We start from the raw sequence: 25,441 nt of genomic DNA, 5'->3' as shown, positions 1-25,441 counted from the left end.
GTTGCCATAAAGATGAGAAAAGGTCATAGCTAACAATGGCCAATACTTTGAATAAATTTATATTGTACAAATGTTTAAAAATAAAAGCTAAAAATGATCTGCATGATCTGGAGTTTATTTTTGCAGCTTCAACAAATTGTTTTAACATTACATCGAATTTTCGAATATAATATGGCTTCATCATCAGGTGTATTCATGAAGGCCAAATTTCAGCTCAAAATTCAGTTACAAATTTTTACGTAAACAAACCTACCTACAGACTAAGTTTGTTTCCAATTGGATCTACACTCCGGAACATCCCGAGTTTCACTTCGCAGAATATTGTCAACATATCGACAAATAGGGGATCGATCACAAATAAAGTTGTGTTTCGTAATAAATCTAAATATCTTTTAAAGTATGTATAGAGAGACCTTAGATAAATAAACATAATTTTAAAAAGTAAAATTAAAAAAATCAGTCCATATTTGTACAAGATACAAGCCATACAAAGTTTTGCTAACTAGAGGAGGTCGTCGTTGACACCATGTCAATGTGCTCTACAATTTGTTCATACATCGTTTTGTCATCGGACAAGTAGTTTGGAAGATTCAGTCTTTTTTCGATCGACACCACTGCGTGACGTCACATACATTAAATATGCAATTTTTTCCAATCTCTTAAATTCGTTTCTTAATACCATGCTTGCAGAATCCTTAAAAACACAGCAAGATGCCTTATTTAATTTTATAAAGAAAATATCTACAGCATATCTTAAGGATGCAAAATTTATTCGAGTCAGTATGTAGCCAACAAACCAAACAGGGTGGCTCAAATACTTTTTACTGCCCTAAAGTATGCTGCAATTATTTTTATGTAAAAAAAAGAAATGCAGCTTGCTGTGTTTTATAGAATTCTGTGCGCCTGGTATTAATAAATCAATTTTCGAGATTTTTGCAATTGGAAAAAACTGTAGAGAATTTTTGTGGTGACGTCACAGTAAATAAAACTGAGATGAATGAATAACAACAATTATTTTTACTAAACGCATTTTTTAAAGATGTTTTAAGCCATTTTATTTATGCATTGTTACTACATTACTACTACTATTTATCCCAAAAAATTGTATTTTAAAAAAGTCATATTTTTTAATATGTTATGTAGTTAGTAATTATAATAAATAAATGTTTTATTTACTATTTATTATATCCCAAAATGAAAAACAATTGAGTTTTTTTTTTAATTTTTTCAATAAACAAATAAATTTTTTGTATATATTTATATTAATTTTCTAATTACAGTATACATTTATATTGTGTTTACATTCAATATGTTTATAATAATTATAACTAAAACTTAACAAAATAATTAAGTAAATGATGAATAAATGTATAAATGTTGGATTTTTCGTTTTTTTTCTTCTTTCCATTTTTCTTTGTTTAATAAACATTTTGTTTTTGAAATTGCCAAAAGTAAACATTATTAAGTTAAACGAAAAGTAAACAAACAATTATTTTGTTGCTAATGGGCTTAATAAATAATAAAATAATGATTTTTTGTTTTAAATTTTAATTATGAAATACAATACTATTTAAAGGATTTGTTTTGTTTTTTTGTTTAAAAAATTTCATTACACAAAAAAAGTCTTTCAATTAACTACAAACATGATTTCCAATATGGAAAATATATATAAAAAGATATGTAGGTTTAGGTATAAATATTTTAATGAAACAATTTAATAAATTCTAATTTGTTTAGGTTTTTATGACAATAGTGTGAAGTGTTTAAAGATTTACAAGGGATGAATGCTTAATACAAATTATTACAAAAATGATCAGTCTTTAAATGATTTTTTTTCTATATTGAAGGCAAATTTTATATTTGCAAAAATTTTCGGCTTAGGGAATTATGTTGTTTATTGTAAACGGTTTCAAAAGAGTTAATAAGTTCATCCATGCCTTTAAGTAAACCTTCCTCACGATTGCCGGGCACCCATTCACTTCTGTGATTGATGGTAACATTCTCCGCCAAAGGCCGGGACTTGGCAAAGTCTATTAGCCAGCAGCCTACTTTCGTATCATCATAGACTATGAAAATACTGGAGCCCACAATTTCATGGGTCTGGAAAAACTGTGACTTTTCTATTACCGAACGCATCAGCTTTAAACGTTTCAACAGATCCTTTTGTACCGTCTTCTTGGCACTCACAAATTCCTCTATGGTTTGGGCAATTTGCTCATTTGTTCTTACGGTTTTTAAATCTTTCATGGGTGCCTTGCCTTTCAATCTCAAGGCCTCAATGCGAAAACCTTTTGCATGAGAGGAGGACATAGCTTCACGGAACAGCATATAACGTAGTTTGGTTATGGCCTTTTGCTGATGTTCTTCTTCTGTGGGTGCCGAGGGATCTACTTTAATCATTTTTTGATATAGATCAGGTCTTAAAGTTTTGTTGCCCACTTCAGATTCTAGGAAAGTGCGACAGCCCATTTTTATGTCCATAACACAGGGATCTTTGAAGCCTTTGAGTAGATCTTGCAGTTCTATGAACATTTCTTGGGTTTCCAATTGTACGCAACCATAAAATTCGGGTACAATTTTAGAGGTTTGAGACTCTTGTGACAGCTGCTGGTAGGCCAAAACTTCATAGTCGGAAAAGGTAGCAACACGTTTGCGTACCACACCACTGGAACAGGGTACTATGCTTTCAGGGTGACCCGAAAGCTGCAACCAGCCCGAGGGCTTGTTGTTATTTTGTTGTTGCTGCTGCTGTTGTTGTTGTAGTAAAACCGGTGTTGCTGGGGCACTTAATTCTAAAGCATTCTGTAATTAAACCATAAAAGAAAACAAATATTTAGTTAGTGATAAGCTTTGAGCATTTAACAAATAGATAGTTTTTTTATTTTTATTATACATTGATTGTTTTTCTTTTTTTTTTGGTTTTAAATTAAATAAACAAACAAACAAAATCACCAAAAATTCCATTGAAATTATCAAAGAAATAGGTTGGCAATTAAAACAAATTAAAATTTTCCCACCAGCCGCCAGTTACGATGACAAGGTATTGGACTTTGTTGTTTGAAAAAACAGACAAATTAATGTTCAAAATAATATTTAAATACTTAAGGCTTATAAAGATTAAAAAGAAATTCCATTTATTTAATTTAACTTAAAAAAATTTGATTGTAATGACGCCAGTGGTATGAAACAGTTTGCTTTGGAAACCATTAAATTTATTTTAATTAAATCTTACACTGTCACAGCTGAGGCGTTTCTGAGTGAATTTGCATAATTTTCTAGTTGAACTGGTGGCTAGTCTACTTAGAAATACCTCGGCAAAGACTGTGCAAAATTTCATTAAGTTAAATTCAATGGTTCACAAACCCCCAAAAGATTTCCAAAATAAAATGTTTCTAAAACACTGTAAGACATACAGACTAACGGAAATTTAACTAAACCCAGTTTTAAACTGTTGAAACAGTTTATTTAACTAACTTGATAATCCAAGTTTCAAGTTCAAGCTTAATGTTTAACTCTCAACTGCTGTTAATCAAACAGTTACTAGGCCTGTTATCATTAAATATTGTAAAGAATTTGACTAAACAGTGATCCACAAAAGTTTTAAATTAATAAAAATTTAGTTTAATTTTCCAAAAATTTTAAACCTATAAATAAATGATTTATTTTAGCTATATTTCCATTTCTTTTTCAGTTGTGTTATATTCCCAGCAATAAACGAATATAAATACTTCTGTTATTAGTCATTAAAAGCATTTGAAATTATGTTAATTCACACCTTTTGGAATAATTTATACAAATTAGTTAAGTGTATGTACGCTAAGCATTGATTAGAAATCATTTGTGCAATTGATATTATAATTAATAACAAAAAAACCAACACAGTCTGCTGTTTAGTATTGCTGATAGGCAAAACAAAAAAAAAGAAAATTAGTTTGACGTTGACAGCCAGACAGAAGTGTGTCAAAATAATGAAATGACAAATTTGTAAACGAAATAATAAACAGACACTGGCTCCAACTATGAAACGTTTAGAAAATAAAGACAAGCTAATTAAAGAAAAACAGAATTTTCATTACAAATAATAATTATACTCTGCTTTTTTTTAAATGTAAATTGCAAAATTAAAGCGATTTTTTAGGTGTTCCTTTAAAATTTAAAAAGCTGTCATTCTTATTGCAAAAAATATGTACCTATGAGGCTTATTAAAGAAAGCCAGAATTTTTATTTAATAAAATTAATAATTTTATGCTGTGTTTTTGATTAAATTTAGTTTTTTTACCATAAATATGTTTAAAATGGCGTATTAAAGTGATTTTTTAGGCGCTTCTTTTAAATTTGTCATTGTTATTGCAAAACATGTGGCCAACACTAAACATTTCATATAAGTATGTGTGTGTGTGTGTGAATGCATTGGTGTTGCCATGTAAACTAGGGGCAACCCTTAACATTGTGTTTATATATTTTTTTGATATGGTAACATTGATGTATGCAAATGTCACAGAGGACCAAAACAACAAAATTTAAAGCATAACAGCTAAACAAAAATATTTTAAAATCATTTAATGCCTTATTGACTTTAAACAATAATAAAAAATGTCTAGTATTTTTAAAGAACTTTCCACTATACATATTCCTATCTCTATTAAAAAACAAACTCAACCAATAAACACTCACCAAAGTAGAGGGTGTGTCCAATTTCTAATCAATGCAATTTTTTTTTTTTTTTAATAATTTTCAAAATAAAAACAATATTTACATTTCAAAACGGTTTGTTAGGTAAATGAAAATTGCAAGGTAATTATTGACGCGTTATGGTTGGCAATGCATGTCTAATTTCGTTTCGTTTTTTTTCCATTTATTTACTTTGATTATTTAAAGAAATTCACAATAATGAGACTAAATTAAAAGGGACTTTGTAATTAAAATGTTTCCAAATGACGCAAAAGCGAGTTAGTGTGGTTTATTGACTGACTGTGGCTGTCATTAATAAAAGATAAGGTGACAATCTTGTAAACGTATAAATAGGTTAGTAATAAGAAGCAGAAAGTACAAAATAAAATACATTTCATCAGCAGGTTTTGCTGTTGTTTATAAAACATACATACTTATTAAAAATAAACCAAAATATATTCTTTTTCAAATTGAAGAAATTGCATCAGCAGTTTTTTTTTATATTTTCTGAAGAAAAAGTATTTTTTTTTTTTTGGTTATCAGCAATTATTAAAGTAATTATTTTTTTTTAATTTGTTAATTAATTGTTTTAGTTTAAAGCATTATTAGGGGAATTCTTAAAAAAATTGGTTTATTTTTGTCGATTTTTTTTTAAAAAAAGATTCTATAAGATTTAAGTTTTCCTTTCTTGTTTATAACTTTAATATACAAATTTAGAAACAAACTTTAGTTTGTTTCTTGAAAATATTACAACGTTTCTATACGTTTTATGACTGCCACAAGAAATTTATTAATAAAAGATAACAAGGTGAACAAATGTTGCATAACCTTAAAAATAACCATTTACTTGTTGTAGGCGATTTGAAAAAACTTTTAAAATAATATTTTCTTATTAAAATCAGTGTCAAAATTCAGTAAATTATGCTACGGTGTTTGTTGTGTTAGCAACATTGCCAACCATTTGTCGTTTGACATAAAGCAATGATGCCAAAGTTGCTGCTTCGTTGCAGTGTTCCAATATTACTGTTTTAACCAACAAACTTTATTCCTAAAAATTACATCAATCCTATTGTTCTTAAAATCTTTCGTAGAGAATAGCTAACTCGGCTGGGCACTTTAATATTAAGTACCTTTCAATATAGGTATATAAATACATATATTTTTCACTTAAAAAAGCAAAAGTTTATTTATTATAAATGTTGTCTGTGGTATATAACACTTGTCTTGTTTACTTTGCATATTTTATTTTGTTGTTTAAATTGAATTTATTTTTTTTGATACAATCTATGAAAAATTCCATTCATGGAAAATTTTTGGTGATTTTTGGTATTAATTGTTGGTAAATATTGTAATTTATAATTTACACTTGATGATGTGGTTCAAAACGCAAAAATAAATATTAATAAATAAATAAATGAAAAAAAAAATACTTACAATGGCCAGAAATTTTAACAAAGACATGCGGCTGGGTGCATCAAAATCACGTTGACCCAAGTAATCTGTTATATTTTCACAATTATCATATGAAATATTCTAAAATGAAAAAAAAAATTAAAGAAAATATTAAAATTTTGTAAAACAAATATTTGAAATAAAAATATAAACATTTTAAAAATTTCATAAAAAAAATTATTCAAAACTATAAAAACTTTCTTAATTTTCAATGTAAATTTGTACCTTAGCTTCCATTTTATTTTATTTTCTTTCTTACTGTTTACTTGTTTGTAGTTGAAATTTTAATATCATACTAAAATTACCTTTTATGATTTTTAACCCATTTTCTTTTAATTATCAAAGAGACTACTACATTTTTGTGTTATTTTTAAACATTTATTTTAAAATGTGTGTTTTTTTATCTGACATCTACGTTATCATGTTCAGGTTCAACAAAAACCTTAAACACTCACTTAAGTGTTTTATTATCATAAAAATAAAACAACATTTTATATAAATTTATAACAATTTTGATAAAAAACCATATATATTTACAAAATACATACGTACTTTTAAACCAAATAATTTACATTAATAAAATAAAACAAAACCCAAAAAATATTTGACATATTAAAATGTATAACACCACTAGGTTGGTTAACATTGGCATGGTATTAAACTTTACATGTCAATGTTGATTAAAAATCCCGTTACATATAATGTTGACATGTCTATTGGCTTCTGATTGGCTAATCTAAGATAACGGTATTTGTTGTGTATTTCAGTGTTGTTAAGTGTTTTTATATGGATTTTAACACTGTGTGTATAATTTATGTGTTTGATTAAAATTGTTTGGCTTTTTCTTTTGCTTTATTTTTTATAACTATATCTTCTTAAAATATTATAAGATTTAAACAGTTTAAACAAAAAATTTACATTTAAATACAGTTAAACTGTCACAGTATGGGTTTTATTTTGTTTTGTTTTTTTTATTTGTGTTCAATATGATTTTTTCGTTATAGTTGTTGAGTATATTTGCAGTTTTTGTTGTTGAAAGTCTCTCTAGTTGAGGAAAAAATATTATTTATTGTTATAGTAGCTAGTGACGTCAAGACTGACCTTAATAACTGAACTTAAAACTAAATAATGATTTATAAATTTTGAATGCTTCATTTTTCAATTTGTTTTAGGGCAAGTGTAGTAATAAGTTTTCTTTTTGAATTTTGAAACATGTTTTTTAAACTTAAAAAAAGTTACTTTTGGATTATCCGATTTTTATATTATACATTTTAAAGAAATTATAATAAATTAATTTTATATGATACTGACGTAGTTTTTTTTTAGTCTAAAAACTGGTCCCCAAAAAAAATTAAATTAATGAATACTTAGTAATATTGGTGAGTTTTTTTGACGTCACTTGCATAAATTTTGAAGTGAATTTTTTGAGGTTTTTTTAAAAAACCAAAAAAAAAAATTATAATATTTATGGTGATTAATTTTATTGTTAAAATTCCCTTTCACCCTACAGTTTGCAATAACGGAATAATAACAATAATTTTTCAATAACGGTATAATTTTGTAAACAATTACAAACGTTCACGCCTTTTTTTGTTTTAATTGAGATTTATTGCTTTATTTTTTGCATATTAAAGGTTAATGTGAAACACAATTAAATTTGTAAATTATTAAACAATTTGTTGTAGTAAATGTGTTAAAATCTAGAGGAAAAAAAAGATTTTTCTTAATTCCTCTTAAAACCAGTTAAACTAATTACCTATTAATGTTAAACTATTTTTATTGCTATTTTAATTGTATAGAAATACCCTAAAGCTTAACTTAAACTATTTGCTTTATATTACAAGGTATTTTTATAGCTATTTTTAATTGTTAAGAAATACCCTAAAGCTTAACTTCTACTGAGAAATTAAACCTTTTGGTTTTTATGTTACAACCTTAAATTAACAATAATTACGTATGACGTAGGTAAAAAAGGTATTAAGGTAAAACGAAAACAAACAAAAACTATATTTCCGGTTACTGTTTTAAATATTAAATAAAATATAAATAAAGTGTTTGTTATTCTATCATTATATAAATTAGCTTATTAAAATATATAATTTATTACAATTTGAGCACAATTATGGCTAAAAAAATCTAATTTTATTAAAATGATTAAATGTAAACATTAAAAATGAGGTTAGAATTAAAATTACCATTATTATTGTATTAACTAATAATTGGCAACACTTGCAATATCATTACCAAGTGGGAGAGTTGTATACAAAACAAAAACAAAGAATGTCAATAAGAGAGCATTATTAATAGTGATGCCCATTATTTATCTACAAATGAGTGATAAAATAGTCAGAACTGCTCAAAAATAAGAAAAAGTTAATTTCTGTTTTTTTACTAATTTTTGTATTTATTTTTATTATATTTTAAACTGTTTTTTATAAAGAAATAAAAATAACGATTTGTGATGAATTTAAATATTGTCAGTTTTTGTACTTTTTTGTTGTTAATTTTTCTGTTATTATTGTTATATATTCATTAACATTATTATGTTAATTTATTTGTTGCTTGTCTCTCTCTGTCTTCCTTTTTAATTTTATTTGTTTATGTTTATTTTTTTCTCTAATTCCCATATTAACATGGTTATTGCATTTCTAATAGCATTATAGAAATTCATTTCATGTTTTAGTATATAGAAAATTGCATACGTTTATTATAATTCCAATACAAAGCTAACAAACGACGCCAGTTTCTTTAACTTACAAACGTGTAAGAATTTATAATAAAATTAACAATAACGATATTAGAGAAAAAAAGCAAATAAACACACAATTTACATATAAATACTATAAATCTTTTTTAAACAAGTTTAAAAATAACATTAAGGAACAAATAAAAGTAAATTAGAAACAATAACATGAAGCAACATTAAAAAACACCCTCTATTTAGCCAACTAAAAGTGATTTAAATATATAAAGTTGGCAACGAGGAGATTTGAAAGCCAAGTGTAAATAGTGTATTTTTTAATAGTATTCAAGAAAATAGCGTTTGAAATGTTTCATATTTCTCTAATCTTTTCTTTAGCTCATATCTAAAAATATTTGATTATTAATAATTTTATTTATTAACATTTTTGAAATGCTATTACTTTTTTATGGCTAAAACCTGATTTGCTTAAACATTTGCAAAAAAAAATATATGTATAAAATAAACCACCCACAGTTAGAGTTTTTTTTAAAATATTATTTTACATTTTACAAACAAATATTTATATTTATTTGCTTCATAATGTTTGTTTGTTGTTTTGTATTTTTTTGTTTTTAATTTAAATGTCACTTTGATTTCTGAAACGTCAATATTGAGTGTATTGTTCTTTTTTATGCTTCATAAATATTCAATCAATGACTTTTTTATAGTGTATTCATACTAAATATTATTGAATAAATAATATTAAAAAAAAACAATAATATTAGCTAATAGTATTGCGCATTTTAAAATCAAAACAATATGAAGAGTTTATTTCAAGCAGGGGTCGTTCATTTCTTTGGCAAACCACAATGAATCATCTTTAGGTTAAAAAGAATTCAATAATGAGTGGTCGTTTTATGTGGTTAGAACTTCTGGATTTACAAAGGCTGACAAAATTGTAAATTAAGTTGTTTATATTAAAAAAAAAGTGGGCAATATAAGTGAGCTGTCAAAACAAATATCCCTAAAAAGTTTAAGCAATAAAGCTAGATATGTATTGTATGTTACAAATAAAACATTTAAAAGTGTATGTACTCGTATCAATTGATATCTCTTACAAAAATATGTATTTAAATTGTTTGTTTTTTTAACTTTACGTAATAATAATATCAATACTATAGACCTTTTTAATACAGCCCTGCTTCGTGCGTGAAAGTGTCAACCCCTTCTAGAGCAAAGTCCAGTTTTGCCACTGTTGTTATTGTTTATCTTTTAAAATTTTATCTTCCCCTTAGAAAACGAAAAGAAAACACTGCACAGCATTTTTTTTATAACTATAAGCTTTATTTATTATTTGATAAAAATCATAATGCATTTAAAAAAAAAATGGTGTTGACTTTTAGTTAAGGCATTTAAAGCTGGTTTAATTTTGCAGTGGTGTTATTATCAGTTTATTGCGACAAAATGATAAAATGAAAAGAAATAATATTTACAAAATCCAATTTAAAAGTCATTTTATGACAGTTGCTTTAATAAATGAAAAATTTAATTAATATTAAAGGAAAACAAGAAAGATGTGCTCAAAATATTTATTTAGGTTTCATAAAACAATTTGTGGCCAATTAAAAGAGCCCAAGTAAATCAATAGAAATAAAGCAATAAATTGTGTCTGTTTTTTGTAGAGATTTGTGTTTTGATTAAGTTCTATTAAAACAATAGACACTTTTGCAATTGACGTCAGTTTTTTTTTACAATAAAATACAGTAATAAAAATATTGAGTTATTTTGTTACAATTAAAACACCTGTAGTAATTTCTATAAGGAATTGAATTAAACATTAGTTGATGTGAAATTCTTGAGTACATATTTCATTTTATAACACTAATTAGTTGAACAAAAATACAAACATACAATAAATATTGAATGAATTACTCTTAAATTAGTCATGGCGATTAGCTAAGTTATGATTGCGGCTTTCCTTAAAATAGTAACATATAAAAAACAAGTTTTAAAAAAAAGAAAATTTATAGGTTCAAAACGAAATTTAGGGGGCTGTATTTTATAAAAAAAATAACCTATAACACTTTTTAAAAGTGTTTTAGACAAAATATGATAATTTTTAGACATGTTAAATTTATGTATTTTATTAAAAGTAGCGTGTTTAAAAGTTTACTATTTAAAAAAAAAAAAAATTATTTATATAGACACAAGTGTTTCTAGCATTTTTGGGTAAAATAAAACCCTAGGTTTCTGATGATTTCATTGGAATTCCCATATTTGTTATTTATTTAAAAGATTTTTTTGTTTTATAAGTACATTATTTAAAAACAGTTATAAAATACTTTTTGAAATTAAAACAAAAGCAAGGTTATTAACATATATTTTATTTTAAAACTTTAACTTATTTAAAAAAAAATTGTTATGGCAACATTTATAAGAAGTTTTATGATAAAAAATATGTCAATGTTACACTTAAGTATTTCTTATTTAAACAAAATATTAATTTTAATATTTATATAAAACATTTTTTCAATAAATTCCTCAAAACATTTATGTAAATAAATATTATATCAATTTAATGTCATTAAACGTAAATTTTTTATGGAAATTTTGCTGGTTCATTGTTTTCTACATATTTTTCTTTAAATTGTTTACTTTTGTTCTTAAAATTTCCCTAATATCACAAATATTTGCTACATAATACTTTATTTAAGCAACTGTTAGTTTTACCTACAATTTTTAACAAGGATGTATGATGTAAACAAAGCTTATCCTTATTGTTGTTGTTTTCTACAACATGACACTTTGTAACAGTGATGCCTACTATTTTCTACAAAAAAACGGAAAAATTAAGGAAACTATTAAATTTTGTTTGTAAAAACCTAAAAATTAATATTAACTTTAAAATAATAAGAAAATAAATTATTTCTTGAAATTCTTATAAATAAAAGAAGATGTTACAAGTGTTTTGTTGTAGTTTTGTTTTTATTTATTTTTAGAACATAATAAACTGTTATGTATTTTTAAAAACCTGTTTATTTTATGTGAACTGCTTGTCGTTCTTACTTAACCTTGAGTTAAATGAACTACAAACAAAGTTCTAGATCTCTAGTAGACATCATCATAAAATAAAAGCAAAAGATTTTAAAATGAGATAGACCACAAAAAAACCTTGTAAAACCGCATACGTTGTAAAAAATCTTTATATATAAAAAAAAAAATATTACATACATAATGTAACCATGACTTAAAAAATATAATAAAAATAAAACACGCGTTTGGCTGTCATTCATTAAATCTTAAATTAAAGCTAAACCGAAAGCCAGACAAGAATATTAAAAAAGCTATATAATAAAGGGATTCACAGTTTCCTAAAAATTTAATTTAAAAATTTTTAATAATTTTTTTTTTATAAATAAAACTTACGTCAATAACCGTAATTTTTTTTATGATTTAATTATCATTTAGAAACAAGTTTCTTTCAAAATAAATCTTATTGTTTTTTAAGCGTAATTGTGTTAACCTGACCTTGACAGTTAAAATTTGTTTAATTTTATTGATACTTTAGAACTTGTTTTATCATTTTTGGCGTGGGAATTATTTTGAAATACTTTACCATTAAAACAGAAATATATATGCCGGAAATAATTGATTATTAATGCAAAAATGATTTCTAATACAATAAATAAAGAAAAACATTGCACGTTTTTCCCTTAACAATAAAAACAATAGCAAGATAATCTTTAAATTAAAACTTAAAGGTAAATGAACTTAATAACAAAAACAAACAAAGTTTTTGAACTTTCTTAAACCAACATTTCATTAAAATAGGAAAGGTCATTAAAATATTGTTATTATATTTCTTTTAAGGTTAAACTTAGATTTAAAAATGACTTTGGATTTTGCAATTTTGTTTAGATTTGTTAAGGGGATTTGAAAAACATAAAAAGAAACCATTAAACTTTGGAATATTTAAATATCTAATTAAGTGTGACGAAAACAAGCTTTCAAATTTAAAAATATCATTTAAGTATATTTACTATTTGAAAATATAAATATTTATACAAAAAAATCATAAAAAAATTAATTTTAGACTTCTAATATTAGAATTAAAACAAAGTCATCTAAATAAAACATTAAATTACTATAAAATCTTTTCATTTTTATTTTTAAAGTCTAAATTTAGCTCATTTCATTTTAGATCAAGGTTTAGCTAAATATTTAAAGCTTTATTATTTCAATATTTATAATATTTAAGCTAAAGTTTCATAAATTTGTTCAATTCACAAGGAATTGCCTGACTTGGACTTCACTTCTTTTTATAACTAGACATTCATTATAAATTGATAGCCTTCTTACCAGGGATGGTGACAGGAATTTCAACAATTTTGTTTTGTTTTTAAATCAAAGAAGTGGCGTGAAGTAAACAATCCTTAGAGTGATGCCACTTGATCTATTACACACAATTTTGTTTTAGTGTGTTTATATTGTTGTGGGAACAAGAAAACCGGAAAATTTGTTGCGAATTTTTATGGTTTTTATTTAATATTCTTAAGATTTGTTTTGTTTTGTTTTATTTGTTCTCTTATTACACAATTAAACACGTAACTCATTTAGCTTATAAATTTTATATGGTTTTTATATTTATAAAATATACTATTCATAATGACAATAGTTCTAATTATTCAGGGTCTCGTTTTAGGAAGTCATTGTACATCAAAATGTACGTGATTTTAAATTATAAACAAACTCTCTTAAACAAAAATTTTATAATTCTTATCTTTTGTTAACAACAAATAAGTAAAATAAAACAAATAAAACACATGAACAGAAATTATTAAAATTTATTTTGTTTTTAAATTGTTATTAATATTTAAGCAGTGACATCTACACACACCTTTGACTTGAGCAGAAAATTTGTGAATTGAAATGTATAAAAACAATTGACAACAAATTAATGTGTTCAAAATTTAATCAAAGAGAAGCACCTTTTTAAGGCATGTTCTAAAAAGATAAGATTTCAAAAGGAAATTTTGGGAATTTTTTTTTGGTCTTAAGCTATTTTTAGTTTGTTTTAAATTTAAAATATTTTGTATAAAAATAGCTTAATTTTAAGGTCACTAAATAAAATATAAATAAAAAAGGGAATTTCATATAAAGTTAGGTAATAAAATGGATTTAATTTAGCTAAGTTGCCAACCAATTTTAATTTGCTAAACAATCATATGTAATGTATTCTTCACGTGCCGCTGTTGTTATGTTTTCTTGAAAGTAATTAAATTCTTTATTTTCTATAAATAGAAAAAATGGGGATTTCAGTTGTACAGATTTAATTAAATAAGTATTTAAATGTAAGCCAGAAAATCTATTTAAAAAAGTTAAAGTCTAGATTTGTTAAAATGTAAAATTTTTTTAAAACATGTTTATTTTGTAATTAGATCAGTTATTTGAGTTTATGTGCGTGTTTAATTAATTAAAAACTTAATGTTTTACGTGCTACTTATTGGAAAAATAAGAATCTGAAAATAAAGTAATAAAAAAGGGCAACTGGTTGGCAACACACTGATATCATATTGTTACTTAAACGTGCTGATGGCTTAAAAGACTGTAACAATTAAAAAAAGAAATGATTTACACAAGCAAATAGTTTTGTTTTCTTGACATTCATCATTTTACTTAGCAGCGCTACCAACCCTGTCTAAGATACTAACCTATTTAGTTGGCAACAATATCATAGTTAGAGTGTTGCAATATCACGTGATTTTTGTTAGTATAAAAAGGACTTACACTTAATTGTCAATAAAATCAACAATTATGCATAGATTGAAATAAAATATGGCTCATTTTATTCGTAACATATTATAGTTTTATGCCCTAAGAATAAAATCGCATTTTTGGATAGGTTTAGATTTTTTAAAAATTCAAAGTTTTAAACATTTTGCCAAAAAAAACTTTTATAAATAAGCAGTATACCTAAAAATTATGTTATTTAAAGCAAAATTAAGATAACATTAAGTAATAAAAAAACAAAAGTGTAATTTTAAAATTTTGCTTAAAATAAAAAATAAATTTCATTTAAGTAAAAATAAATTACAAATAAATCATTTATATTTCTTTTTCAGTTCATTTAAACTTATGATTTTACTATCAACAAATAAAAATTAATCACTTCAATACAGTCATTTTTACAGTATTTTTTTTTTGTCTTTTAAAACACACCATCATTTGGTTTCTGGCACGTTTGTGACGTCAATTGTGTCTCTGTTAATGGCTGTTGTGTGTGGTTTTATTTTATTTTTAATACGTGTTTTATATATTTTAGATTTCAACTTACTTTAATCCACACAATATGACTATGAAATTACTAGTAAAAGTATTAAAAATACGAAAATGTGGTTGCTTGGTCAAAGTTTTCTTTCAATTCAAGCTTATTTTTAGTTTAAATGACATATGTTGGTAGGTGGGTTACACATAACTTTGGCATGCAACGGATATCCGTGTTTATATGGTAAATATTGCTTTAGCTCTACCCTCCCCCCTTTCACCATCACTCTATCTATCTCTATCTCTTTTTCTTATTTTTTTTGTGCAAAGAAAGTTGTTATTATGTTTTGTATGTTTGTGTGTGTATGGTAAAGTGTAAAGTTGTATGTTTTTTGTTTGTTTACATAATTTTATACATCTCTGGGTATGATTGATGGCAAATGAATGTCAACAACAAGAAAAACCAATATTGCCATATGCTGTTTAATTTATTTTTTTGTTGGTTTTCTTTTCTTTTGAGCTAGTGACGCAAGTCACGTTTGTGTTTTAGTTTTATTTCATGCATATTGATTTAAAAATCAGACATGCTGATGGTAACTACAAATTTAAATAGTTTATTTATTACAAATATGTGTTATTTATATATTTGTATAAAGAATTATATGATATTTACTTTTTAGCATTAAAGTTAAAGTAAATAGGGAGTGACGTTTCAATGAAAGTGGTGATAATAAAAATTGAGTCAGGCTTAGCAACCGAAATGTTTGTTAAAAAGAGCTTTAGATAAGCAAAAAAAAAAAATTATTTGAAAAGAAATTTATTAAAATGTAATAATTTTTTTGGTTGATTTAAGTGAAATTATAAAATAAAGGTATGTTATTTAGAGAAATATATTAAAATTTAAAATTTCCGTGCTGATTTTAGAACAATCAAATGAATTAAATGTTCTTATCTATTTACAAATATAATTTTATTTAATTTTACCTTTTAAATTATTGCTTTCCATTTTACTTAAGGAGTGAGATCGAAAAATTCTTAACACACGTTTTTCATTACATTTTTTAACCCAAGTATTATTTGAATTTTTTTTTGATCAAGTTACCTTTGAAAAACATGTCAGTTATTATGTGTAATGTCAATTATATTAATTTTTTTGTTAATCTGATTAAAATGAGTGACCAGAAAAAAGTGCGTACTGAAATTATTAAATATTTTCAACAAAACCCAACTTGGTCTTACAAAAAGTTGGCCAAGCATACAAAGGTCTGCCGTCAAACTGTTTCCAATGTTATTAAACAGTACCGGGAGAACTTGTCAGTTGATAGAAAACCTGGTTCAGGTAGAAGGAATGGTCCACATGATGTTTCTAAAGCCAAAAAAATAGAACGCATTTTCAAAAGAGCTCCCAACACATCCGGTAGGAAAGCAGCCCGGTTAGCTCAGTGCTCGGACTATTTGGTACGAAAAGTTAAAGCTAATGCAGGTTTAAAAACATACAAGGCTCAAAAAGTTCCTGACAGGAACGCTACTAAAAATTTAGAGGCCAAAAACAGAGCACGGAAATTGAAGTCAAGTTTTATAAAAAAATATTCTTGCTGCATAATGGATGACGAAACGTATGTTCTGGCAGATTTTTCGCAACTTCCAGGTCAAAAATTTTATGTTGCTGATGCTCGAGGGAATGTTGAAGAAAAGTTTAGGACCCAAAAGCAGACAAAATTTCAGAAAGTTCTTGGTATGGCAAGCAATATGCAGTTGCGGCAAAAGAAGCCACTCATTTGTTACAACGGGCTCTATAAATACCGAAATTTACATCAAGGAATGTTTACAAAAAAGGCTGCTTCCATTCATAAGACTTCATAATGTGTCCACTTATTTTTGGCCTGACTTGGCATCCTGTCACTATGGCAAACAAGCCCTTGAGTGGTACAAGAACAATAATGTGGTATTTGTACCAAGAGAGGCAAATCCTCCAAACTGCCCGGAGCTAAGGCCAGTGGAGAGATATTGGGCTCTTGTTAAAAGAGAATTGAAGAGTACAAAAAAGGTGTCCAAAAGTGTGGTAGATTTTAAACGGAGATGGACTACATGTTCGAGCAAAGTGACAGAAAGCACTATAAAAACGTTAATGGAAGGGTTTCCGAAAAAGGTTCAAAATTTCATCACTAGTGATTAAAACTATAAAAATAATTTTTTTTGTAAATTGTAATAATAATTTCAATCAAATAAAAAAAAAATTAAAGCTGTAAGTTTAGTGGTTTCTTTTTTATAAACATATATGTATGTTAAGAATTTTTCGATCTCACTCCTTATTATATTTTCCCTAATACTTTTATTAAAACTTATTTATTTTTTAAATTTTCTTAAAAATTATGCTTAAAAAAGTTGTATTAGTTTATTAAAATTCTTTATTATACTCAATATTAACTTATTATTAACTTTTCTGTAAAAAGTTTTATTCCTACAACCATAGTTAACTCAAAATTTGTACATTTAATTTAAAACTAAGCTAAATATAGTTACTGTATGCCACTAATAGCCGGTTTTAGTCTGAAAATTAAAAGAAATGATTTACACAAGAAAATAGTTTTGTTTTCTTGACCTTCATCATATTACTTAGCCGCGCTACCAACCCTGTCTAAGATACTAACCTCTTTAGTTGGCAACACTATCATAGTCATAGTGTTGCAATATCACGTGATTTTTGTTAATATGAAATCTAACAATTAAAAAGGACTTACACTTTATTGTTAATAAAATCAAAAATTATGCATAGATTTTAATAAAATTTGGCTCATTTTATTCGTAACATATTATAAGAATAAAATAGTATTTTGGTTAGGTTTAGATTTTTTAAAAATTAAAACATTTTCTGTAAAAATTTTTATTCCTACAACTAGAGTCAATTCAAAATTTGTACATTTGATTTCAAAACTAAGTTAAATAGTTGCCAGTTTTAGTCTGAAAATTTGAATTTTTGAATGCTTTCCTGTAAAATCTGAAAATTTTATTAGCAAAGGAACTAAACTAGAGATTTTATTTAAAAAATTTGCAATGTATTAAAATTTAGCTTTAAAAAGTTATTTTATTTTATTAAAATTCTTTATTTTACAATTTATATTAATATTTTTCAACTAAAACCAATCTGTATTGCCCTGCATTATCTAAATACTATTTACAGCTTAAAAACTAGCTGTAAAATCAATATTTCTCCCCATTACAAAAACATCAATAAAAAATACTTGCGTGTACAAAACAAAATGTCAACTTACCTCATTATTGTTATTATTGATGTTGCTGTTGTTATTATTTTTATTATTCTTATCATTATTTGTTGCTGTAGCTGATTGTGTTGCGGTTGTTGTTGTTGTGTTGTTGGGAGATGTAGCTGTTGTTCTTGTTGTTGTTGCGTTTGTATTTGTATCCAGTGCAATTAGTCTCCATAATTGTTTCAAACCAATGTTGTCAACACAGGAAAATCTTAATTTATCATGAGACCAGCCCATTGTTGAAGATTCTGTGGATGTTGTTGAGTTTGTTGTAGGGTGTTGTAATACAGTTGAAGTCATACTTTAATTTATAGTTAATTGTTTTATGATAATTTTAAGTAAACACTTTTGTTTTTCACTTTTTATGAAATAATTAAGTACTTCAGGCTTTGTTTTTTGGGTTAACTTGAAAATTATTTTATAATTTTCTTACATTTTTTTTTTATAAAATATTTTTTTTACATAAAGTAACCAGTTTGTTTTCTTAATTCATAACTGCATTTATAGTATTTCTTTATTTTGTATTTAAATATTTCTATTTTTTATGTTGTTATTGCTTTTTATTTAATATAGGTCTTCACTTAACAATTTATTATCCAGCTGTATAATATAGCGTGTTTTTTTCAAGCTAGTTTACATGAAACTTGTTTTTTATGCAATATGTAGTAGTTGTAGTATTTTGTTTGAAATTAAATATTTTGGTTTTTGTATTTAAGGCACATTAAAAGTGCGCTATGTGTTAAACAATTGCTCGTAGCAAAACGACTAACTGGTTTCCGTTTATAACAGCGAGTTTTTGCTAAAAACAGCTACACATACTCCTCACAATCAGAAAACGATCGTTTTTTCCACGAAGTCCGCCTATAAAAACTCTCTGTAACACAAAACCCCTCTAAACGAAGCTGTTTTTTTTTTTTTTTGGTTTTTTGGTGAGTAAGCTACCCAACCAACACTTTAAAATTTAAACAAATAAAGAGTTCTCCACCTCTACTCCCCCAATTTCTATGTAATTCAATATAGATTTACATTTATTTACTCTTCGATTTCTTATTGGTTTCGTTTTTATAGTCGTTCGTTTTTCTTTTTACTCTGCTTCTCATTTATTCTCTCTCTCTCGCTCTTTCGTTTCTAATCGTTTTTAATGCATTTGTAAACATTTGCTATTCGATTTATTTTCAAGTATTTTAATTTGTTTTCAATGGTTTTTTATTACTGTTTAAAGAGAATATTGTTGTGCGTATTAAAACGAAATGAAGAGTATTGTATTGTAAATTGTTATCATTCAAATGTTGGGGAAAAAAAATCATTAATAATACAGCAGACAATTAAAATGAAGCATAAACATTGTAGGATGGGTTAGTGTTAAAAACGAATGACGAAAAACCCGGGTTATTGTGAATCGTAAAACATTTTCAACCCAAAATATAAAATGACTTATCAAGCTCAATTAAAATAAATGACACAATTATATTTTGTTTGATACTAATTTTGAATGTTTTCAATGATCATAAACATTATCTTAAGATCTTTAAAATCGTCTTGCGAAATCTTTTTCACATCCGAGATCATTTGTTTCATTTGTCAACTCTGAAAAGTAGATGGATGCTCCTGAATCATTTGGCAATGTAATTGCGGTGTAGATCTTCACAATAGGTATTGTTTCACTATTGTGTTTCCTGGGGAAAAAATTCCAGTTGAAAAAGCTATCGCTGAGTGAGACTCTGGTCGTTCCGGAGCGGGGACTCAATTGTCGTAGGAACGATGTTGAAGATCGTGATCATTATCAATGTCCCGATTCTTTATGTCGTAAACTCCACAATCGCAGCGGCGAATTTTACATTATTTTTATTTGATACTGATTTCCATCTTAATTAATTCAAGTTTACACCGAAATAATTGCTCTGACTCTGTATATCAATATTTGGAGTTCCAAGGTATTGCGGTTAGATCAGTGTTCTCGCTTAAAGTTGGAGTTTTAATGGTCCGCTATTATCCTGATTTCCATTTGGCTGCCCTACTTGCAGACGACACCATGACGGCAACCAGAAATAATACTTTTGACTTTGATCTTTTGGGATTAGATCAGTGTTATCCCTTAAAGTTAGAGCTTAAAAGTGCCAGGGTTGCGCTAATACCTAGATAATTATTGAGGACAGTCATGGAAACCAGCAATGAGGTTTCTGATATTGCATCCATCATTGACAAACAAATGTGTAATGGTGAGGATTTACTTCTCCTAAGGTTGTGTTCAGATCAGGACAAAGCATGTTACCAGATGATCATTGAGCTTCCAAAGAGGTTTTACATTTTCCGCGTATATTGCATATTTCTTCAACCCACTGACTATTGAAATTGGGAGTAATTGCAACATCGTTAACTCTGAATCTTAAATTTGGGAAAGATCACAGAGCTGCTGTATTGGCGGATTAGATTGTGGAGCAGCTGACTACAAATAATGCTTCTGACATTGTGTTCTTCATTGACAAATAAATGTGTAGTGATGAGAATTTACTTCAGACTAACTAAAGAACGATATCTTAAGCTCTTACGATTAGAGGATAGGTCACGCTGGTACTCAGATAACACCAAAGTGCAGCCCACTGACTGTTGCAATCTGAGTCACAAGATGAAGGAGATGATTGACGAATTGATGGTCGATATAGGGAAATTTCGATTATCGATGTCTAGAGCAGTTGCTTGACTATTGTAATTGGGAGTACTGTCCCGATTAATTTCCCATTCTGAGTCTCAAGATGGAGGAGATGATTGATGGTCGATATAGGGACACTTTGATTATGGATGCCTGGACCATCTGATTTGCTATTGTAATTTGGATATATATATTCTCTAGTCTTAGAATTCCTCCTCCAAGCTATGTCTTCAATGTCGGCAGAAAGTTCCGATATAGGAAAACTTTGATTATGAATGTCTGGAGCAGATAATCGACTATTGTAATTGTGAGTTCTGTCCCAATTAATTTCCCATTCTGAGTCTCAAGATGGAGGAGATGATGAACGAAGTGGTGGTCGATATGGAAACTTCGATTATGGATGTCTAGTGCAGCTGCTTGATTATTGTAATTGGGAGTTCTGTCCCGATTAATTTCCCATTCTGAGTCTCAAGATGTAGCAGATGATGGACGAATTGATGGTCGATATAGGGATACTTCGATTATGGATGTCTGGAGCAGCTGCTTAACTATTGTAATTGGGAGTTCTGTCCCGATTAATTTCCCATTCCGTCGAGATGTAGATTCTCTATTTTAACAATTCCTTCCAACATTTCCCTAGATCGATCAAACGAGTTAGTTATGTATTCAATGGCGACAGAAAGTTCCGCATAACTTTAACAGTAGCTCTCTTTAGACTAGCTTGATCAGTTAAACACTACATTATTTAGCCTAGGTAGCGATAAGACGTTTGCTGTACCCACCCTAATCGATCCAAGTATCACTCTGTGTAAACATTAGTTCAGGAGTTAACATGTTCTGGTGCTGATTGCAAGTCTCCAAAACAACTCGAAGATGAAGGATGAGAAGATTCAAGTATCACTCAGTTGAAACATTATCTCAGAAGTTGACAATTTCTGGTGCTGCTTGCAAGTCCCTATCCAACTTGAAGAAGAAGGAGGAGAAGACCTTTGGGAGCTGATTATATTGAACTAATTCAATGGATTGCAATTGGGAATGCTGGTCTGATTAATTGCCCATCAGCGAGATGTTTCTCTAATATCAGACTATTTTCTCATAATCATTTCCTTCGATTGATCAAACGATTTTATCGGCTTTGAATCCTCTCGCTTCTATCGAACCCAATCGACTTCCATGACAAGAGTTTGGGAAACTACCATACACTAGATCGTTTTATATCAATTGTTAGTTTGTATAATACATTTGCAGTACCGATCAACAGCACTCCGAGGATCAGAAAGTTGCAATATTGGCAGAACATTTGGATAAATGAAACAGGGAAATGGATCTGGTCTTTATTCAGGAAGAAGGATAGGATGACAATTAGGTTTATAACTATGTCCGACTCTAGGCTGTAAAGAATCGACTTTTAGTGAGGAAACAATAACAAGTCGAGTCACCAATATGACTTGGAGAAATGAAACATTAGCTGAGGATTTTACAAGCTCTACGGCTTATTGTTCTATCTATATCCAACCCAAAGAAGATTATTGGGAAGATCACAGTGTATTGACGAAACATCCTTCTAGGATAATGGATGTTTAAACTAAATCGTTGACTTTTGCGAATGCTGGTGTGGTTAATTGAGCATCTCTAAATGTTTGGCTACTACTTTCTGTCTCCTTTTCTTCTATTTGTCTTCAATGTAGTTTATTTTTCGTTTTTTGTATTGAATCAATTTAATTTCTTTTTATATTTAAATCTTTGCCACTGAGTTGCTCTCTTTAAAAAAATACATTAATATTTCGGTAGATTCAAAAGAAATTATTAATGTTGCATTTATTTTATGTTAATTTAAGATGTTGCAGCATCATTGTATTGTTATTAACACGTACCTAGTTATTAATTGTCCAAAAAAATAAAATAACTACCATTTCCGGTAATTTGTATTGCTTTTTCAATAACAATGTAGAAAAAAGATTTCTTTGATACTTTTAATTTGAAATCAAATGGAATCTAAAAATATTTAAATAAAACAGAAATTTTGGAAAATAATACGAGTTTGTTATAATATTTCCTGGCTAATCTGTGTCAAACCCCCAGCAAATTTGTATGATAAGGAATTTATATTTAATTTTTATAAAATATTGGAATAAAATCTTGTTTTTTAGAAAAAAAAATTTAAAACAAATTTGTTATTTATAAACTGTTAAATTTTAATTACTTTTTATACGATTATATTTATTTCTTGAATATATTTTGTTCCAAACTTTGATGTCAAGCGTTTTAAATATTTATATTTAAATCAATTAATTTGTTAGAACACTAAATAAGTGAAAGTACAATACTAAAGAGGTTTAAGTCGAATTGGAGTGGCACTAATAACAAATTAAGACAGTTTTCTAGAGAAAACTCTCGGTGTAAGACAGTTTTCTAGAGAAAACTCTCGGTGTAAGACAGTTTTCTAGAGAAAACTCTCGGTGTAAGACAGTTTTCTATAGAAAAGTCTCGGTGTATGACAGTTTTCTATAGAAAAGTGTCTGTGTATGACAGTTTTCTATAGAAAAGTGTCTGTGTATGACAGTTTTCTATAGAAAAGTGTCTGTGTATGACAGTTTTCTATAGAAAAGTGTCTGTATAAGACAGTTTTCTATAGAAAAGTGTCTGTATAAGACAGTTTTCTATAGAAAAGTGTCTGTATAAGACAGTTTTCTATAGAAAAGTGTCTGTATAAGACAGTTTTCTATAGAAAAGTGTCTGTATAAGACAGTTTTCTATAGAAAAGTGTCTGTATAAGACAGTTTTCTATAGAAAAGTGTCTGTATAAGACAGTTTTCTATAGAAAAGTGTCTGTATAAGACAGTTTTCTATAGAAAAGTGTCTGTATAAGACAGTTTTCTATAGAAAAGTGTCTGTATAAGACAGAAAAGTGTCTGTATAAGACAGTTTTCTGTAGAAGTTTTCTATAGAAAAGTGTCTGTGTAAGACAGTTTTCTATAGAAAAGTGTCTGTGTAAGACAGTTTTCTATAGAAAAGTGTCTGTGTAAGACAGTTTTCTATAGAAAAGTGTCTGTGTAAGACAGTTTTCTATAGAAAAGTGTCTGTGTAAGACAGTTTTCTATAGAAAAGTGTCTGTGTAAGACAGTTTTCTATAGAAAAGTGTCTGTGTAAGACAGTTTTCTATAGAAAAGTGTCTGTGTAAGACAGTTTTCTATAGAAAAGTGTCTGTGTAAGACAGTTTTCTATAGAAAAGTGTCTGTGTAAGACAGTTTTCTATAGAAAAGTGTCTGTGTAAGACAGTTTTCTATAGAAAAGTGTCTGTGTAAGACAGTTTTCTATAGAAAAGTTTCTGTGTAAGACAGTTTTCTATAGAAAAGTTTCTGTGTAAGACAGTTTTCTATAGAAAAGTGTCTGTGTAAGACAGTTTTCTTTAGAAAAGTGTCGGTGTAATACAGTTTTCTATAAAAAAGTGTCTGCGTAAGACAATTTTATATAGAAAAGTGTCTGCGTAAGACAATTTTATATAGAAAAGTGTCTGCGTAAGACAGTTTTATATAGAAAAGTGTCTGCGTAAAACAGTTTTATGTAGAAAAGTGTCTGCGTAAGACAGTTTTATATATAAAAGTCTCGGTGTATGACAGTTTTATATTGAAAAGTGTCTGTGTAAGACAGTTTTCTATAGAAAAGTGTCTGTGTAAGACAGTTTTCTATAGAAAAGTGTCTGTGTAAGACAGTTTTCTATAGAAAAGTGTCTGTGTAAGACAGTTTTCTATAGAAAAGTGTCTGTGTAAGACAGTTTTCTATAGAAAAGTGTCAGTGCAAGTCAGTTTTCTATAGAAAAGTGTCAGTGCAAGTCAGTTTTCTATAGAAAAGTGTCAGTGCAAGTCAGTTTTCTATAGAAAAGTGTCAGTGCAAGACAGTTATCTACAGAAAATTGTCAGTGCAAGACAGTTTTCTAGAGAAAAGTGTCTGTGTAATTCAGTTTTATAGAGAAAACAGTCTGTGGAAGACAGTTTCTAGAGAAAAGTGTCTGTGTAAGACAGTTTTCTAGAGAAAAGTGCCTGACGAAGGTTATTTTTAGTCTAGTTGGCAACACTAGTTTATGTCAGCTGTTTACTCATGATAAACGCCAAAGTAGTTTCGCTCTCACGATAGGAACAATGTTGCCATACTTTATTAAAATAATACATTTGTAAACAAAAGAATTCGTAGTGAAAGGATACCTCAAGTAAAAATCAATTAATTCTTAATAAGAAATACTTAATTTTATTATAAAAATTATCTACAGTTAACGTTTTAAATTTTTATTATATCTTATGACATAATATCAAGTTATTTAAATAAAAATCCAAAATTATGTTTTTTATAACAAATTTTATGGGTTAATATGTAGTGATGGACGTGTTAATGACATTTTTAAATTAATAGTCGTGCAAAGAGGATACAATTTCGTTTATTTTATTATTATACATT

At 27.2% G+C, this 25,441-nt stretch overlaps 1 protein-coding gene across 2 annotated transcripts; it reads right to left on the bottom strand.

The window, feature by feature from the left end:
• Window positions 1-1,239: 1,239 nt before the first annotated feature.
• On the bottom strand, window positions 1,240-19,061 carry IP3K1 (inositol-trisphosphate 3-kinase-like protein). Of its 2 annotated transcripts, none has more exons than XM_065501841.1 (3): window positions 18,343-19,061; window positions 6,106-6,204; window positions 1,240-2,802 (listed from the first exon to the last, which is right to left on the bottom strand). In XM_065501841.1, exons 1-3 carry the CDS (start codon window positions 18,637-18,639, stop codon window positions 1,855-1,857), a joined length of 1,344 nt encoding a protein of 447 aa, XP_065357913.1. In that variant the 5' UTR covers window positions 18,640-19,061; the 3' UTR covers window positions 1,240-1,854. The 2 variants fall into 2 exon arrangements, with proteins under 2 accessions (XP_065357913.1, XP_065357914.1); XM_065501842.1 differs by lacking the exon at window positions 18,343-19,061 and adding an exon at window positions 6,349-6,388.
• Window positions 19,062-25,441: the final 6,380 nt, after the last annotated feature.

Source organism: Calliphora vicina, chromosome 2 (genome assembly GCF_958450345.1).
Source record: "Calliphora vicina chromosome 2, idCalVici1.1, whole genome shotgun sequence".
In the NCBI taxonomy this organism is placed as follows: domain Eukaryota; kingdom Metazoa; phylum Arthropoda; class Insecta; order Diptera; family Calliphoridae; genus Calliphora; species Calliphora vicina.
Note: the sequence above shows the minus strand (reverse complement) of the source record. Positions and strands in the feature narration are given on the sequence as shown.